Raw genomic sequence first — 18,588 nt, 5'->3', positions numbered from 1 at the left:
CTACAATTTAGATGGCCATGGCTAGGGCCTCTCGTCGGATATGTTACAGCTCACCCATGACCAAGAGCTAGATACCACATTTTTATTTTATAATGGTGATGTGACAATATCATCTAATCTTTTGATTTTTTATTTTTTTTTATTTTGGCTGGAACTACAACATTATTATTGTGGGATTATATGAATTATACCTATTTACACGAAATACCTTTGGTGATTCCCACTCGTTGATATATAAGAGCCAAATAAGATTATCTTTGGTTGATAGGGCAATAGGAAGATAAGTTAAAAAGGTTGGATGATCCCATATTGGAGAGTGTGAAATGATTTGTTGCCGTTATCTACTCCTTTCACCTCAAATACTACACAGTTTGAACTTTGAAGTGATTGATCCTATAAGCTTTTTATAATATTGGACCATTAGGAGTGTATTTATATACATACTATTGATTATCAAACAAAAATTTGTTTGACGAACGGTGTAGCTCTTGAAAAAAACAAAGAAACTATGGATTTTCATTCTCGAATGGTCTATTTTGTTTTATGAACATTTACTGTCAGATGTCTAACCAAACTTGGCCTATTAGCTCAGTTGGTTAGAGCGTCGTGCTAATAACGCGAAGGTCGCAGGTTCGAGACCTGCATGGGCCAAATTTTTACATCGTTTTAGACTATCCTCTTTCTTTTCCTGCCGTTTTCGCAGATTATAGAGAGAGTCTCTCAACGACATGACGTTTACCTTAAAACTGACTTTGTACAAAAGACAATTTTATATAAGAAATAACGATACTAGGATCCTTCTCTTTCCGCTAGAAAAACAAACCATCTGAATTTTCCAAAAGCTATCGGCCTCCATATTGATCGTACGCAAAACCAAGAAGACGATCCTGAAAATGGTAAAAATCTCTGAAATTTCCATTTTCACGCGCTTGATCGAGTTCTCTTTTACCTTAAACTATGTTTATTTTATGTTCCAGGTCTGCTTGGCGTGTCTATTACCCCTTTTCCTCGTCCCCATCGTCAATATTCTTCCTCTTCTCTTCTATTACATCATGGTAAGAGAATCCCTCTCTGCGCTCGTAGTTGTTATTTAATCTGGGCTCTCGTTTCTCACTTTCCTGTAGAGGAAATTACCTTTAATTTTGGTTCTCTAATTCACTTTTGCCCAATTTCGCTTTCTTCTTTTTTAATTTTTGTTAGCAATTCAAATTTTTTTTTTTTCTTTATGTGAAATTTTCAGGGAAAAGTTTATGGGATTTTGGGCTGGGAATACAGGAAGCCAGAGAGGGTTCCTCCGGCTTGTCCTTATAAGCCTGCAGCCAAAAATGATAGCAAAGTGAGTGAGCCAATGCTAATACTTTTCATTTTGTTGATTATTCAGTGCTCCCTTTTGTTTTTACACGCAATTTGGAATCTTGTTGGGTTTAAGAGAATCAGTTTTTGCATTATTATTCTCTTTTGACCCAAAAAAGAAAGAAAAAAATAAAGTCAAAAACTTGTTTTCTTTTGGAAAGAACGTGTTTAAGGATGAGGCATTGAGGTAGCTGGAGTGGTGGGAAAATTTTGCCTCCACTGTGGTAGAGATCATTGATAATTATATCCTCTTTTGAGGGATCTATTTTAATGTTGAAGATTTGGGAATGCATGAGGATAGCACAACTGTGAGCCATCGACTTTGTGGCTATGATAGCAGCTCCCTGCTCCATATGAAATCTATCTAATTAATATTGTAGAAGATTTCTTTTTCCCTAAGGATATAGACATGAAATCGTAGACTGGCACTCAATTGAAGAAATCGGGATTTTGAGATATCTATTTGTAGGTTCTTTGCTACACAAGCCTTATACTTGAGAAAGCATAAACATTTTCCCGCTGTGATGAACAGCGTTGTATGGTTATTTCTTTTCCCCAACTTGCATGTAATGGGTGCAAGTCTATTTTTTTTTAATAAGTAATCGAAATATCATTAAAAGCGTAAGGCGCCCTCAGATACACAAGAAGTATACATGAGAAAAAACCTAACTAGAAGAAGAAAACAGAACAAGGAAATCATGATAACTAATCACTAAGGTGAAACAAAAGCTGTTGTCCAAAGATACAAAATATAAAAAAAATGACGACTTAAACTCCTCCAAAGTTCTCTTGTGCTCCTCAAAACTTTGTCATTTCTTTCTCTCCATAGATACCACAAAAGGCATGATGGCACTATCTTCCACATAGCAACACTCCGAGTGCTCCTGGCAGTCCACCAACATGCATATAAGTCGATTACTCATTTAAGCATAACCCAAAATAACTCAAATTGACTGAAGAATACATCCCATAAGGCACTAGGAACCTCACAATGGAGAAGAAGATTGTTCACAGACTCACCGTTTCTTTTACACATACAACATCTATCAACTATGATGACATGTAGTTTGCTTAGATTATCCAGGTAAAGATCTTTCCTATGGCCATCGACCAATCAAAAGAGGACACCCTCAAAGGAAACTTGGTCCGTCAAACACTCTTCCAAGGGAAGTGTAAGCCATTATTGCGAGCTAAGACACTGTAAAAGGATCTAACAACGAACAAACCTCTTTTGAAGGAGACCCACCAAAGCTTATCTTCACCTTCCCGTCTCACTCTAACTAAATACAATACCTTGAATTAAGAGGCAAAAACATCCACCTCCCAATCATGAGGCGCTCTAGCAAAGCTTACATTCCACTGAGTGGATCCACCCAACAACTCCTAGTGAATCGCAACAAAAGCATCATTTGCACACACAATGCCAAATAAATCAGGAGAGCGTGTCCTTAAGAGCCATATCCCTATAGCACAGATCATACCAAGAAGGAACCATATTTCCACCCCATACGTGGGCAAATCCTAGGTGGGCAGATCCTAGATCTTGTTCTTATTGCCAATGAATGTTTTGATAGTAAAATAAGATCTAGGGAGCCGAGTGTACTCTGTAAGCTGGACTTAGAAAAAGCCTATGATCACGTTAATTGGGATTTTATGATGTTATGGACATGCTGAGGAGGTGTGGTTTTGGGGGGAAAGTAGCACTCTTGGATAGCTCACTTTATTTCCACAGTGCGTTTCTCGTTTTTGGTGAGTAGCACTCTTACCGGTTTTTTTAGTAGCTCCTACAACTTGAGACAAGGGGACCCTTGTCCCCTTTGTTGTTTGTCATTGTGATGAGGTGTTGAGTAGGATGATTTCTGCCGCAGTGAGTGTGGGACTATTATCTGGTTTCTCTCTAGGACAAGGATTGATATCTTGCATTTTCTGTTTGCAGATTATAATTTGATGTTTTGCGGGGCTGACCCATATCATCTACGACATATGCGGTGCTTGTTTTTATGTTTTGAAGTTGTCTGAGGCTTGAAGGTTAATTTGGCTAAGTTAATTTTGTTTCCTTTGGGTGGTGTTGTTGATGTGGATGGGTTGGTAGGTATTATGGGCTGTGGGATAGAGCGTCATTTGGGTAGTTAGAAAATGATGTATTTAGGGTGGTAGGGTTACCGTTATAAAGAGTACACTTTCCAATTTACCTACGTACTTTATGTCTCTCTTTCCTTTTCCTACGGTTGTTGCAAACCGTATTGAGAAGCTTCAATGTGATTTCTTATGGGGTGGGCTAGGTTGAAAGTTCAAATATCATCTAGTACGCTAGTTTAAGGTTTGTTCTCCGATCCTTGGAGCGTTGGGGGTCCAGAACTTATTGATGTTCAATTGAGCTCTCTTAAGGAATGGCTATGGTGCTATGCACATGAGAGAGAGGCTTGGTAGAGTGTGGTGGTAGACTCTAAATTTGTCAGTTCATGGGGTGGATGGTGTTCTAATGAACCTCTTGGAACGTATGGGATGCAACTTAGAGATAATCTTCCCCAACACCATCTTTAGCTTGGTTACCAAAATCTTGGCAATAATTTTGTAAATGCTACTCACAAGGTTGATTGAGCAAAAGTACTTGGGATCAGGAACCCCTGGAATCTTCGAAATGACGGCGATAAATGTAGCATAAAGGCTTCTTTCGAACTTACCTCTAGCATGGAAGTCACGAACGACCTTCTTAATGTCTTCTTTTAATAAATCCCAGCAAGTTTGGAAGAACGGCACAAAGAAACCATCAAGGTTTGACTCCTTGTAACCATTCATTGCTTTCACTACCTCCATCACCTCCTTTTTCTCGAATTCTCTCTTCAACCAGATAGCCTCAGCCTCCCCAATAGAATCAAAGGAAAGACCATCCAACAAAGGCCGCCAGCTGAACTGCTTGGTATGCAATTCCTTTTAAAACTGGACAATGTGCTCCTTGATCCTCACCCGGTTAGTGAGAGATGTACCATCAATCAACAAGGAGTCAATGGAGTTCTTCCTCCTATTGGAGTTAGCCACTTTGTGAAGAAACTTTGTGCGCTTATCACACACAACCACCCCCCCTCCCCCCCCCCCCCCTTAACCACAATGCCCTAGATTTTTGCCTCCAACTCACCTCCTCCATGAGAGTAGATCTCTCTAACTCGCTTAAAACTTCTGCCTTCTTCTTTCTTTCCTTGAGGCATAATGCTTTCTTCAATGATATCAAGAGCGCAAACCTCTTCCGAAAGGATCTTTTTCTTTCTCCCTACATCGCCAAATAACTCCTCATTCTATTTCCCTAAATCAACTTTTAAAGCCTTGAGTTTGCTGGCCACAATAAAGCTCGGAGAGTCTTGGAAGTGATAAGAGTCCCACCCCTTTTTTACCCCTGTGTAGGGTTTTGTCTACAACTTTAAAGAATTCTTGCTAAATAATAAATTTGGGATGGTTGAAGTTCTTGTATATGTTGTGTTTGGGTCAGTACATAATGTGATTCATGAGAATCTCAATCTTTTATGATATAACCTTTGCAACTTATTCCAAATGCTTCCATAAATTTTTGCTAGTTTTCTCTTGAAATATCCCTGCGTTTTATAGGTCCAACCATCAAACGTATTGTTTTTTGATTTGGTGAAACAATCACGTCATATTACAGAAATTAGAGGCTTTGGTCTAGCATGACTATTTGACCTATTCAAACTTGTTAATTGGGTTGCTAGTCACTTTGGTTTGCTTAGCACTATGGTAGCTCCGTATGCTTCATATTAGTGACTTGAGAATGTGCAGAACAGACGAATCCTCTTGGATAAACTTACCATGAATACTGATGGCTGGTGGTTTGACAGCAAGGCTTTTTTTTGTTTTTGTTTTTAATGATTTTTGACATTAAAGATATTTCGGATATGAACTTTAGATCTGCTGGAGTGTGCTGTTTGTTATGTTTTGTAGCAAAGAAGTTTCTAATTGCCACTTTTGAGCAGCTTTGAGTTTATGATTGTTATATACTTAGAATCTGGATTCTGGAAGCAAATATTCACCACTTGACCTACTTGAAACTAAGATTAATTTTTCATCATTTGATTGTTTTCTAAAGGTTGAAGATTGCCATTATAGAATTTTCCTTGGCATTTAATGCAATGGTAGACCTTGGGCAGCTAAAAGTACATTAGGAAGGGAACAGGATCTTCTCCAGGCCATTTTGGACTGGAGAATATATAATTAATGGTCAGGATCTCTTTAAAGAGATCTTGAGGCCATAAATAGGACATCTGTCCCATTCATAAAAAATAATAATAATAAAATATTATATATTTTTTAAAAAAAATTATAAAACAAAATTATAAAAAATTAAAGGGTGGCCGGATCACCCTAGTTGGGGCTGGGGGTGGCTTCGGCCACCCCAGACCGCCCCATGACCCTTAGGGGTGGCAGATCTAAAAAAAAAAAAAAAAAAGTAAGCCTAAGTTGCCCTTAATTAATGGACCTAATGGTAATTGTTCCCTTTCTAGGCCTTTGCATTTAATGATATTTCGATTACTTTTTGTAATTGTTCTTTTTTCTTCTCGATAGTGTGAAACAGATTAGATGATTTTTATTATTTGTATTATATTTTGGATAAATATGCTTCTTGGGTAACTGAAATAGAATTTTTCATGTTTCCAGGTGGGGGTTGAAGCTGTACCCGGTGCACCAGAGTCTGTTTCAGAAGCGGTGGGAGTGGCAGATGAGAAGCGGGACTGAGGCTGGACTACTTTCTTCAGTTGCTGGGCCTTAGGCATAGAAAGTCCTTGCTATTGTTTTCATTATCCCAACTAGACGTTTGTTGGAAGCTTTATAACCTTTTGTTGTATGAAATGGTCTTGACAGATAAAGACACTTAACATTGAAGGGATGAAAGATGGTAATTGCAGTAGTTTTTACTTATCTTGGTGGATAACCCTTTTATTGTATCAATTCAAACTAGGACTGAACATTGACCCCTTCGAGTACACTCTTAGGCCTCCTACCAATGGTCATCAATTGTCGGTTTCGGTATTGTTCGATCAACCAAAAGGGTGAGATATTAAATCGAACCAACTCGCTTAGGGTCAATGGGCAATCTATATACCGTCCGACCAACCTTATGCCGGTGTAGGGTTTTGTGAAAGGGTTGTTGCCAATTGCTTCGAGTCTCGTCAGCATTATAATTATTGTCTAAATTACTAATAATTGAGATCCCAAATCCCAAATCCTAATCCTGTAAAACTGTGTATGACAGAATTATGTGCCTCAAAATCCCATGAAAGCCATGAAGAAAAACAAGTCCAGAAGAAAATGACAAAGGGAATGGGTCTTCTACACGTGTGAAGGAGTAAGCACTTTTTCCTGTGAACAGATGGTGGGGTGTGTGTTATTTAAAGAATGTTTGGACTTTTGTTTGAAATGTTACTTTCAATTAAGCAGCGTATCTATGGCAAAGGATTGTGTGGGACGATTTTTCATGTGCCATTTATTGGCGAGTGAAAGGAAAGAAAGAGAGGTTGGGGTGGGGCCCATTTAATTGAAAATGACACCAAAAAAAAAAAAAAAGTTACACCATCTTCTTAACTTGGACTCACTCAGCAGCCTAACCTTGGACGGCAAGAAAAGATAAAATAAATAATTGTAGGGTCTTTATTAATCAGTTTAAAAGTTTCTTTTATGAACAGTTTTTGTGTCTCCCAAAACTCCTGGAATTTTGTATGGAAATTCATCATAAGGTTAGGTGGTCAACTTATTTGTTTTTGTTGAGAGTTGCTCAAGCATTTTTATTTGGCTCACTCAATTTTTCTCTATTTTAGTTTAAGGGTTTTTTTTTTTTTTTTTTGTTTCCCTTTTATTTCTTTAGTTTTTGCTACCCATTTTTTTAAAGTCAACAATTCACACCCGACACAACAAATATTTAGCTAAAATTAACTTTAAAATATATATTTTTTCTATTTTAGTTACCCACTTTTTTAAAACACCCACATCATGCTTAGCGTTTTAACTATTCACTTTTACTATAAATTTTAGTTTTTTTTTTTAAAAAAAAATCTACTTTCTTTCACTATTAGTCTATTAAAGAAGATGAGATAATCAAATTGATTTTTCATTATTTTAACTTATTCATTATTGAGTTGTCATGCTCAACAAAGTTAACTAATTCTTTAGTTAGAATGAGTAATTTTAGAAGTTTCTTTTATGTTCATTTTAAGTCTCTCCAAGAATAACGTGGCTATTAAAATTATTATTTAATTAAAATTCATTAATGATCAATCACACGTCCAATAATAATTTTAATAACCACATCATTCTTAGAGAGACTTATAACATTACTCAGTCAAAATAACTAGTCGAATGCAATTTTTTTTTTCTTTTTTTTTTTAATATTTGTTGCTCAATTATGTGACAGTTATAGTAGACTCCGCCAAATAGCATTAATGTTAAGATTTAGGGGATTCACTTGGATCCTAAGAATAGCCCATATGGAAAAGTATAGGGTGTCCTTGTCAGCTAAGAATTTGAAAGAGACTGGGGTTGTCAGTGCTGACTCTTTTTGATGTAAGGATACACAATCGTCATGTGTGACGAAATTGGTTTTGCAAACAAATACACTTTTGGTTAGTGTTGTACAAATCATAACATTGACCCACTTTTGATGAATTTAATGTAAAATCAGATTATCAATAGATTAAAAGTTAATAATAATAATTTTAAATTTAATAGTAATTTTGAAAATTACATTATAGTTAAAAAAATACTAAAAGAACACTTAAAAAAATGATAGTAGTTAATAAATTCTTTATATTTAGTCAATATTTCTTTGCAATTAATTATTGAATTTGTAGACTTATGTAGATCTCATATAAATCAATGGTGGATCCTACAAATTCAATGGTTGATTATAAAAAAATATAAATCAAATATAAGAAACTTATTGACCTCTAACATTTTTCATTCTCATAGTATTTATAATTGTTCCGACCCTACGTGTCATATCCACATCTGATTGCATGTTTCATGGAATCCTTGTCCACTCCTTGCAAAAGATTCCCTCAGTAAAAGCCACATTCATGAATCATATACTTTCTTTCTTTTTTCAACTTGGTGGATCCTTATCCAATCCCCGTCTGTCCCAACTAAATTCAAATTAAATATTTCTAAGCACTTTTTCAAAATTATTATAAAAACATCATATTAAAATTTTAATACTCAACTTTGTGATATTAAACTTAATGCATTTGTCCTTCAGCCTTAATTCTATATGTTAATATTTGGAGTATTCCCAGAAGTACAGTATGGTCTTAATATAAAATAAACTTTTGAGCACATGCATGATTAGGAGAAAATAAAAATTTTAAATGAATTCCTCTAAATATATATCAAGTTAGAGAAATAATTACATCTCACAGGGAAAAAAAAAAAAAAAAAAAACACATTGTTTTTTCTTTTTTTCTTAATTTTTTGCTCCAAGTTGTAGTAGGAAGAAATAAATAGGAAGCAACAAACATGAAGGTGTAAGTAGTTAAAAAGGATTGATGTAGTCCTCTATGAGATGGTAAGAATAGACGCAATGCACAAGCCTCAAGTTCAAACAATAAGAAATAGATTTTTAGTAATTTTGTTATTTAAATTGTTGGTAGTAAATATGAGTCTTTGTGGAAAGTATTTGCCCGAGCAGATTTTGAATAGCCCATCCACCTGTTCGGACAAATCAATACTATAAAAACTCTCACACATTTATTATCTGAACTGCTAACGATCCCAACAACCAATATTTACTAAGGATCTAGATGTCGAACAGTAGTGCTAGTCATTATCTTCAAGCCACTTGTTAGGTCTCAATCTACGAGGAACTATGCTATGCGTGCTTATCCACAAATCCGCCAACCATTGAACATGCCAAAGTAAGTCGAACACTTGGCTGGAGATTTTTATCAATTTTGATGTCTGAATTGTTATCGATCAGTAAATATGAATCTTTGTGGAAAGTATTTGTTCAAGTAGGTTTTGGACAGCCCGTCAATCTATTCGGACAAATCAATATCATAGTCACTCTCGCACATTTGCTATCCAAATTACTAGTAATAACAACAACCAATATTTACTAACTAAGGATCCAAATGCTGAACACTTGTGCTAGTCACTATTTGAGAGCCACTTGTTAGGTCTCAATCTATAAGGACTTGCCCACAAACCCGGCGGCCATTGAACTTGTCAAAGTAAGTCAAACACCTAGCTAGAGATTTTTATCAATTTTGATGTCTGAATTGCTAGCATCAAGGGTGAAAACCTCGTCCCAATTGTTGGTTATTGGCCAAAACCGGTAACCAGAATCGGGTACCCAGTTAACTAGTTATACAATAACCAGCTGGTTTCGGTTGGTGCCCGGTTATCCGATTTTTTTTTTTTTCTTTTTTGGGCTTATTTTAGGTATTGAGCCTAATTTTTGGGCTTAATTTAACCATTGTGTCCATTAAAAAAAAAAAAAACAAAATAGCCTTAAAATGCCATAAAAATTCATTTTAAAAGCTTACATAATACATGAGATTAAACTACATCTACATAGACTACATATATGATATATAACCGATTCAACTACAAATCTCATTCTTATGAGATTAAACACTAAATAGTAAATATTAACATGTTAAAAAACAAACCTAGAGTAAAAAAATAATAATAAATATACTAAATTTGAAAGTATATATATAAAATTAAAAATATATTATTATTATTATTATTATTATTATTATATAACTGGTTACTCGATTATAACCGGGTATTAAAAACCCCAAAATCGATAACTAAAATCAGGCAACCCGGTTACCGATTTTTTCCAACCAATTTCAAACCGGTTTCTCGGTTCACCGGTTTCCTAGTTTTTGTTTTTACACCCATAGCCAGGAATAAATGTGAAAGAGTATTTACATGAATACATATAGTAGCAAATCTTAAACAATTCATTCACTTTTTAAACAAGTAAACTCTATAAAAACTACTCTCATATTTATTATAGAAATTAGGGTTAAATACTAAATACCGAGTTTCATTACTTTATTTTTTTTTCCCTCGGGTTTGATTTTTATCACAGGAGGTCCATGTGGTTTTGATAATAAACCAAATTAGTCATCCGTTAGTTGACCGTTAGTTGACGTAACAGAATTCCACGTGGACCAATAAAATGTTGACACATGACACGTGAAACCTACTTAAATTTTTTTAAAATAAAAAAAATGTATTTAAAAAAAAAAAAAAAAAATCGGCCACCCCCTTGGTGCTCGAGCCACCCCTATTTTTTTTTTTAAAATACTTTTTTTTTTTAATTTAAAAAAATTTTAAGTAGGTGTTACGTGTCAACATTTGATTGATCCACGTGAAATTCTGTCAAGTCAATTAACGGAGGATTAACTTAGCCTATTATCAAAATGATAGGAAGTCTTATAAGATAAATTAAATCTTAAGAGATAAAAAATAAAATAATAAAATTTCAAAGAGTACTTAATATTTAACCCTCGAAATTACCAATAATTTATGCCGAATCCCGAAGACTCGTCCAAGTCATTATCTATGAGCCACTTGTTAGGTCTCAGTCCACGAGGCCTACCCTACGCGTGCTTTCCCCCACAAATCCGCCGACCATTGAAAATGTCAAAGTAATATTAAGAAAACCTGAGAAGATATAATAATATCATACATTTACAGAAAAAGATGTGGACCAGTTTTCCTGCCCCCCTCCCTATGCGCGGGAACATGTTCTAATCAAGTCGTCGTCAGCCAACGTCTGATCGCTGTCTAACAGATGGGTTGCTGCCACGTGTGAAAATGGGTTTACTTTATGATATTCGTCATTTCTTAAAAGAATAGGCCGGAACTGGAAACTACATATAAATCATCATCTTTAACCAATTAAATTTTCCAACGTGTTAGAGAATATGAGTACTTCAATTTCTTAAAAGAACTTGTTTTTATTATATTTATCAACCTTTAATAATCGATTAACCAACTTGTTTATATATAAAACATCTCAATTTTTCTTCAAAAAGTGTGATTTAAGAAAAATAAAAGAACTTTTGTATTAAAATTTTCGAATAATAAAGAAAATCCAACCTGAGTGTTCAAGAAAGAAAGACAAAATTTAGGGTCCATTTGGCAAATCATTTTGCCTTAGATATGGTAGCTGATGTGGTATAAAATTTTAAAATTTTTTATATTATATATATATATATATATATATATATATATATATATTTTATAGTAATTTTTTATATTTAAATAATAATAAAAAGTGAATAATGGGATATAAAAAATAAAAATATTTTAATGTTGATTTTTTGTTTTAAAAAAAATAGTATAAACAGTTAAAAAAAAAAAAAGGACAAAATGATTTGCCGAACGGACCTACATAATTCTTAGGCTAATTACTTTTTTAGTAACTAGGTTTTCACGTTTTTATTTTTTTTCGCTTAGGTTTTAATTCGTATCACATATGGTACCTGACTTATAGTAAATACCAGTTTAATACTTATGTCACCATTTTGTTAGCCAAACTAATGGACTGCAATGAGAGTAGTTTCAGCCACCCCCTGCTGCCGATCACTCCCATGGCCTCAAGGGGTGGTTTCAGCCACCTTTTTTTGCCATTAAAAGGCCTTAGGGGTGGCTGAGATGAGCTGCAGGAGGTGGCCAAAACTACCTCATAGTAGTCTGTTAGTTTGGGTGATGTAATGGTGACAAAAGTACTAAATTAATATTTATTCATAAGTCAAGTCCTATCTATGATACGAACTGAAACTTAAGATAAAATAAAAAATAAAAACATGAGAATCTAAATACTAAAAAAGTGATTAACCTAATTCTTATACTAATAAACCTACTCCAACAACAGTTTTCCATGGATTTGGAAAACGTGTTTTTGTAGACTCTGTAGCTGTGTTTGGCAAAGGGCCGGACCGTACCAGACCGAAAAATTAAAAAAAAAATTCTCAAAATCAACTCCAACTGTCTTACTTTTTACATCACATCAATCGATTTTTATTGCTATTCAAATAAAAAAATCACCACAAAACAAATTTTTTTTTATTTTTTTATACAAAATATTCTCAGTTCTTTCTCTAATATTAATTAAATTTCCTATAGCAGCGTTTCACTCTTTTTTTTTTTTTTTTTTCATTCCATTGCCAAACAACGTCTGTAAGATCGGTGAGACATGAAAATTCCGACAGAGTGGTGGGAAACAGCTGTGAAGATCCAATGAAAGCATGGCGTCATGGTTTTGCGTCAGAGACGAGCAAATGGGGAGACATATATAAAAAAATGGTGGTGACTGGTTGAGAAAGCAATGGGTTTCTTTGGGTCTGAAGAAAGCAACCTTCCTCAGATCCACTTGGTTGGGCGTCTCTATCTTCTTCTGCCAATGTGGACACTAATCCATGACTAACAACGACTTTAATCACTAAACAAATATTATCCGTCTCTTCCACATGGTTCAAGAGATTTGAATGTCTCTTTACTCCAATTATAAAATCCACATTATTGTTGTCTTGACAATGGTGCCAAATAATTTCAAATTTGTTAATGTCTCTCTATGTTGGATCAGGCTACCGTTATGTCGAGCCAAGATTTGGATATACAAGAGTTAGATTAAAAAATAGAATTAAAAAAGTATATAATTTCGGTAAGATTCTAGCTCTGTGATCAATCCGTCCATCTTATAAAATATTTAATGTATCTTTCAAGTTTAATTACAATTAGGTAAGTAGTTTGATAAATGTTGTACGAAGGTTTTGATAAAATATTTGCTTTAAAGACCCATATTTAGTGGTGGGCTAGATGGTTCAATTGTGTTAGGTTTGTAGGAATTGAAAAATTCATTGTCAAAACATGTTTGGTTGTAAGAGTTAAGTTTAGAGTTAATTCGGTTAGAAGTTGATATAATACATCAGTATTCAAGTTTGTATATGACATCCAACGTAGAATTAGTTGAACTAAAATGGCCATATCTTTTAATTCTAACATTAGATGAAGGCAAACGTGATGGTATTAGAAAGCTAATGACTTGAAATGTCGGGTTTGCTAATTAGATAATAGTTAACTGTTAATGTTATAGTAACATCTGTTTGGAAGCTATCAGCCTTGATTGATGATGCATGAAGCTGTTAAAGGAATCACAATTAGTTGTATTAGATTATTTATTTCTGTTTTCTGCTATATTATAACTCACCATAAAATGATATGATTCACGAACAATATAAACTTTCTTAGAATTTTTTTTTTCTTTTTCTTTTAAATGACAAGTATGCGCGGCCAAGTTCAGAATTTTTCATAGAAATAATTTATTTTTATAGGGTTCGTAAGGGCCTATGCCTTTACTGGCCCTAATGTGACCCCGCCACTCTATGCAGAACATTTGGACTCGTGTTCTTCATCTTGAAATGAAAAGAAGTTTTATTTTTTTATTTTTTTTTAAATTAATTAATTAATTTTTTATTTTTTTAAATAATAAGGAAAAATTACATTTTACTCTCCTAAAGTTTGGAGCGATTTGCAATTTGACTTTCAAAGTTTTAATTTTGGCAATCCACCCTCCAAAGTTTCAAATTTTTGCAATTCGATCAATATTATTTCAAAATTTCCATATTGTTCATATTTTTTATTATTATTTTATATAAAAAATTTTGAGACTGCAAAAATGGCCAGATAGCCAAGGTGTGGCTACGGCCACCGCAATTTTTTTATTTTTATAAAAAAATAAAAACTTAGGAGCAATATGGAAGGTTTTGAATATAATTGGTTAAATTGCAAAAATTTGAAAGTTTGGGGGAGTGAATTGTCAAAATTGAAACTTTGGAGGTTGAATTGCAAACCTCCCCATACTTTGGAGGGTAAAATATAATTTTTCTAAATAATAATAATAATTGTAGCAATGTGGTACGTTACGCACAGTATCTATTTTCGCATCTGCATATATATATATATATATATATTAAGATTCAAGTTTAGCTTTTTTTTTTTTTTTTTTTTTTTTAAGTAGATTCAAGTTTAGCTTTGTCCTACCATTTTGATTAAATAAATCAAATTATTAGAATCTACCAAGATTGATGACATGGCTCAGCATGACTCCGTTCCTTTAATAAGCATGTCACATTTTTATATTTCAATTTTCGAAAACGTTACATTAAAATAACAAAATTATTAAATAATAATAATAATAATAAAAGAGAGGTGGTGGTTAGGTGAGCTAGATCCCGGAGATTGGAGAACATGAAAAAGAGAAGGAGTGAGAATTGACGGGGTAAGTTTCTTGAATCCTCCGTTAAGATAAACACGTGAGGGTCCATCCCACAAAATATCTCTCTCCCAAGAGTAGTATCTCCAACTCGTGATACCATTCCCACTTCTCCGTAAGTGAGTTTTCTGTGCTATTTTGTCTACCAGGAGGAGGACTTTCTTTGGTAATGGGGATGGGGTTGGCCCAAATACTGTTTATCACTATTTCTCAAAAAAATTAACATTAAAACATTCTAATTTTTTCACTTTTAATATTAAATTATTCATTTTTTATTATTATTCAAATAAAAAAATCACTACAAAATAAAACTTTTTCACTTTTTCATACCACTTTTTCATTTTTTTTATACCAAACATTCTTACTTTTTTTTTTCACATTAATCTACATCAACTACAGTGTTTAGGCCATCCCATTTGCCAAACACCCCCGAGATGTTGCCGACGCTGACACGTTAGATTTATAATTTATAAAGCATTCACATTATTTTAATTACTTCATTTAAAAAAAAATTCGACTGAACATTTTAACCATATATTTTTATTATTTTGTTTAAAAAATATTTTTTTTATTCATTGTTTGTTGAGCATTGCAGTCTTGCAACAGTCAGGCAAATCGTTACTCAAAATTAGAGCAGTAAATGAATAAAGTTATCCGTGAGCTTGCTTGGGTTCAGCTCGTGCGCGACTCGGTTATTAAATGAGTCGTTCGTGAACATAAAATTATATTCGATTATTAAACGATACATACTCGTTTAAAGTTTGTATAAAGGCTTAGCATGCTTATTAGTGTGATTTGTATATATTTATATATTTACATATTAATTCATAAATATATGTAGGCATATTAATTAATAAAAATAACTTATATAGTATATAATTTAATGATAAAAGTTAATAATATGGTCATATCTTAAATGATCTAACCATTAAGTATCTAATGCTAGTTGAATCAACAATTTGAATTGTTAATCATATGATTGAACGGAAACTTATTATCCTTAATCATATTATTATAGCTTAAGTATAAATTTCTTATAATTTATAAAAATTACATTTAATCTATTAAAACTATAACATATTTTAGTTGCAAAATTGGTCAACCATAACTATTTTTCTTATAAATGAGAGAAGATTGCACTTAAAAAAAAAAAACAAAAACAAAAAAATATTATTATTATCATTCGATTGCACTTTGATAACACTACATCAACTTCTCTTTAGCACATGGCAGCCCAAAACGCATATAGAAAACAAGAAAGAAAAATATGTTTGACACCTCTTCCCTCTTAAGTCTTTAGAACAAATTCAAATTAACACATAAAACGTACACCTCAAAACGCATGCGGAAACACATAAAACACACGCTCATCTCTCTTTTACACATCATCTTGAGATACACATTTTTTATTAATCACATACTTTGCTTTACTTTCCCCAAATCAGCTTCGACTCTTCATTTCGTCTTCTATCTGTCTTCACTCTTCACATTTGAATGTAGCCCTAAATCATTTCAAATCAGACATAATGTCTGATGCTCCTTATGCCTAGTGACCACGCCTCCACCTAGCTTCGCTTCATGTGACGGTGGACCAGTGGTCATGACAATATTCACAGAGAGATGCAATTACGTGACGTGAATATAGGTCTTGTTTAGTATAATCTTTCTCCTCTTACCCTATTGATCTCTCACATTCACCTTGTTTTCTTGATAGTCGTATCATTAATAAAATTTGTTTATTTGAATTTTTTTTATAATTAAATACAAAATTTAAATAATCCGATACAAGCCTAACTCGAGCTCAAGTACTCGGCTCGAGCTTGGCAAAAATTTCTAAGCTCAAGCTCGAGATCGAGCTCGAACTTGGTACCCACTCTGGCAAGCCAAGCTTTGACACAAATGAGGCTTGTGTCAAGCTTGAGCTCGACAAAAAATTAAACGAGCCAAGCTTGGATAAGCACTACTCGTTCAAGCTCGGCTCGTTTACACCCCTACTCAAAATGAATAGCTGAATGTGAAACATTATTTGGTATTTTTTGCTACAAGCTAGCTTTTGTCCAACTTTAATTTAGTTAATTTTATTTATTTATTTTAACTACCAATACTTTCAAAACATTTATATTTGCTTAGCATTTTTACTATTCACTTTTACTATTTTATTTAAAATATATTATTTTTTTGTTTAATTTTACCATTTTCAAGAAGTAAAGAGAACCTGATTATTTTTTTAATTTAATATAGGCATTGTTGAACTAGAATGCTTTACAAATAATACTATGCAGCTAGTCAAATATTTAATTAAAGTGGCGTCTAATGAATTTTTTTTTTCTATACATATTTTGAAAAATTAGGGATATTAACTCTTTTAGTAACAAATGCTTACAAAACTGATGTGTAGCTCACTCATTGTGATGCAACGTAGGATCGTGATGGGCTAGAAATACAACAAGTAGAAATGATAAATATTCCTAAGATCATGAGACTATCAACAAATCAAAGAAATCTTCTCTAAACGCTAGATACTATCTAAGGTTTGAAGGAAAATAAAGAAGAAACTCAACTCTGAATACTCTTATTGAAGAAAACCAAATAATAATCAAAAGCTACCTTCTAGGGTCTATAAAACATATATTTATAAGCCTCCAAACCTTAAACCTAAAATAAATACAAATTAAAGTCGGATTTTAACAAATTTAAGAAGCCCGTTTGGACGGCTTGTGAACGGCAACTTCCGGAAGAGGTTCGTTCAGACGGCTATGAACGGAGGCTATTTTTGACCTAGTAAACATCGGAATTAGCAAACTCTCATGAAACATGACTTTGTAGATCTTTGAGTTAGATTTTCAATGCCGCAAAGGTTGCTCCAATCCAAGGTCTAAAACTCTATATATGTCATTTTTAGTAGAACTCGTTAGGTGCAAATCATCGCTTTTCTTTATGGAATCTGTAGCTTTTCGGTCTACATCATCCTCCTCAGATTGGAGAGAATTCGTCCTCGAATTCACACCCTCATTATTGAAGTCTGTAGGAGGTAACTTCCACCTGTTTCCCCCTATATCATTCTCCCCCTATTGGAGAGAATTCGACATCGAATTCTGATGGTTCTTTCCCCGATCATTCGGATATCCAATTAATCCATTCCATCCTTTTGTCTTCTAAATCAAAACAATGTAACATCACACAAGAAATAATGTTTTTCTAATTAGCACAAGATTGCGATTATTAACTTGAAAAGTTCTCGCACTAGATTCAAAGAACCTTGGCTTCACACGACAGTCATACATGTTCTCCCGTTCATGTGCCATGAATATCTCCCAAAAAGGATCAATGACCTCTTCCCTTTTAAATATCAAATTATTTTCTGCATAAAAATCATCACAAATCTTAGCATCAAGGCAATTTGATAAAATACTTTATACCCCAATGAAATCAACTTCCAAATCAAAGACTTCACTTTTAGGGCTTTCATCAAGCACCGGGTGGATATCATTCTCTTCAACAATTTTTATGGTATCAACAAATAAAGTTACCTCCTCCAGTAGATCCTCTTTGTCAGGATAAATGTCATAGATTGGTGGAGAGGCCAAATCTACCAAAAAATCTTCCCCAATAAATTTGGTTGCTACCAAAGAAACCTGTCGATCTTCAGGCACCTCCTTGAAATTGAGAACCTCTTCAATTGTCGCTACCCGATCCAGGAATTTTTCGGGTTGTAGACCTCCTTGAAATTCTAGAATATCGAGTTCGAACCCGTTCTCCCACCAATTGGCATAAGCTTGCACAAGGGGCTGATGGCCTTGTGTACGGTGCTCCACAAAAAGGATCTCGGATTCGTACGCATCGTCATGTTCATCTTCCTCCTCCGAAACGTGCGGTGGGAGTCGATGATGACATTCGTTGTGACCACCCATGTTGGATAATCGGATAGTGAGGGCTTCGATTTG

At 33.8% G+C, this 18,588-nt stretch overlaps 1 protein-coding gene and 1 non-coding gene across 2 annotated transcripts; both read left to right on the top strand.

Moving 5' to 3' along the window:
- The first annotated feature begins 577 nt into the window (after positions 1-577).
- Positions 578-651, top strand: TRNAI-AAU (transfer RNA isoleucine (anticodon AAU)). The gene has a single exon. It is a non-coding gene; the product is annotated as a tRNA-Ile (tRNA).
- Positions 652-803: 152 nt separating this feature from the next.
- On the top strand, positions 804-6,279 carry LOC132191298 (uncharacterized). Its single transcript, XM_059606246.2, has 4 exons — positions 804-896; positions 978-1,055; positions 1,241-1,336; positions 6,019-6,279. The coding sequence occupies exons 1-4, from the start codon at positions 894-896 to the stop codon at positions 6,094-6,096; spliced, it is 255 nt and encodes an 84-aa protein (XP_059462229.1). The 5' UTR covers positions 804-893; the 3' UTR covers positions 6,097-6,279.
- The last annotated feature ends 12,309 nt before the right edge of the window (positions 6,280-18,588 follow it).

This window comes from Corylus avellana, chromosome 10 (genome assembly GCF_965113065.1).
Source record: "Corylus avellana chromosome 10, dhCorAvel1.hap1.2, whole genome shotgun sequence".
Classification (NCBI taxonomy): domain Eukaryota; kingdom Viridiplantae; phylum Streptophyta; class Magnoliopsida; order Fagales; family Betulaceae; genus Corylus; species Corylus avellana.
Note: the sequence above shows the minus strand (reverse complement) of the source record. Positions and strands in the feature narration are given on the sequence as shown.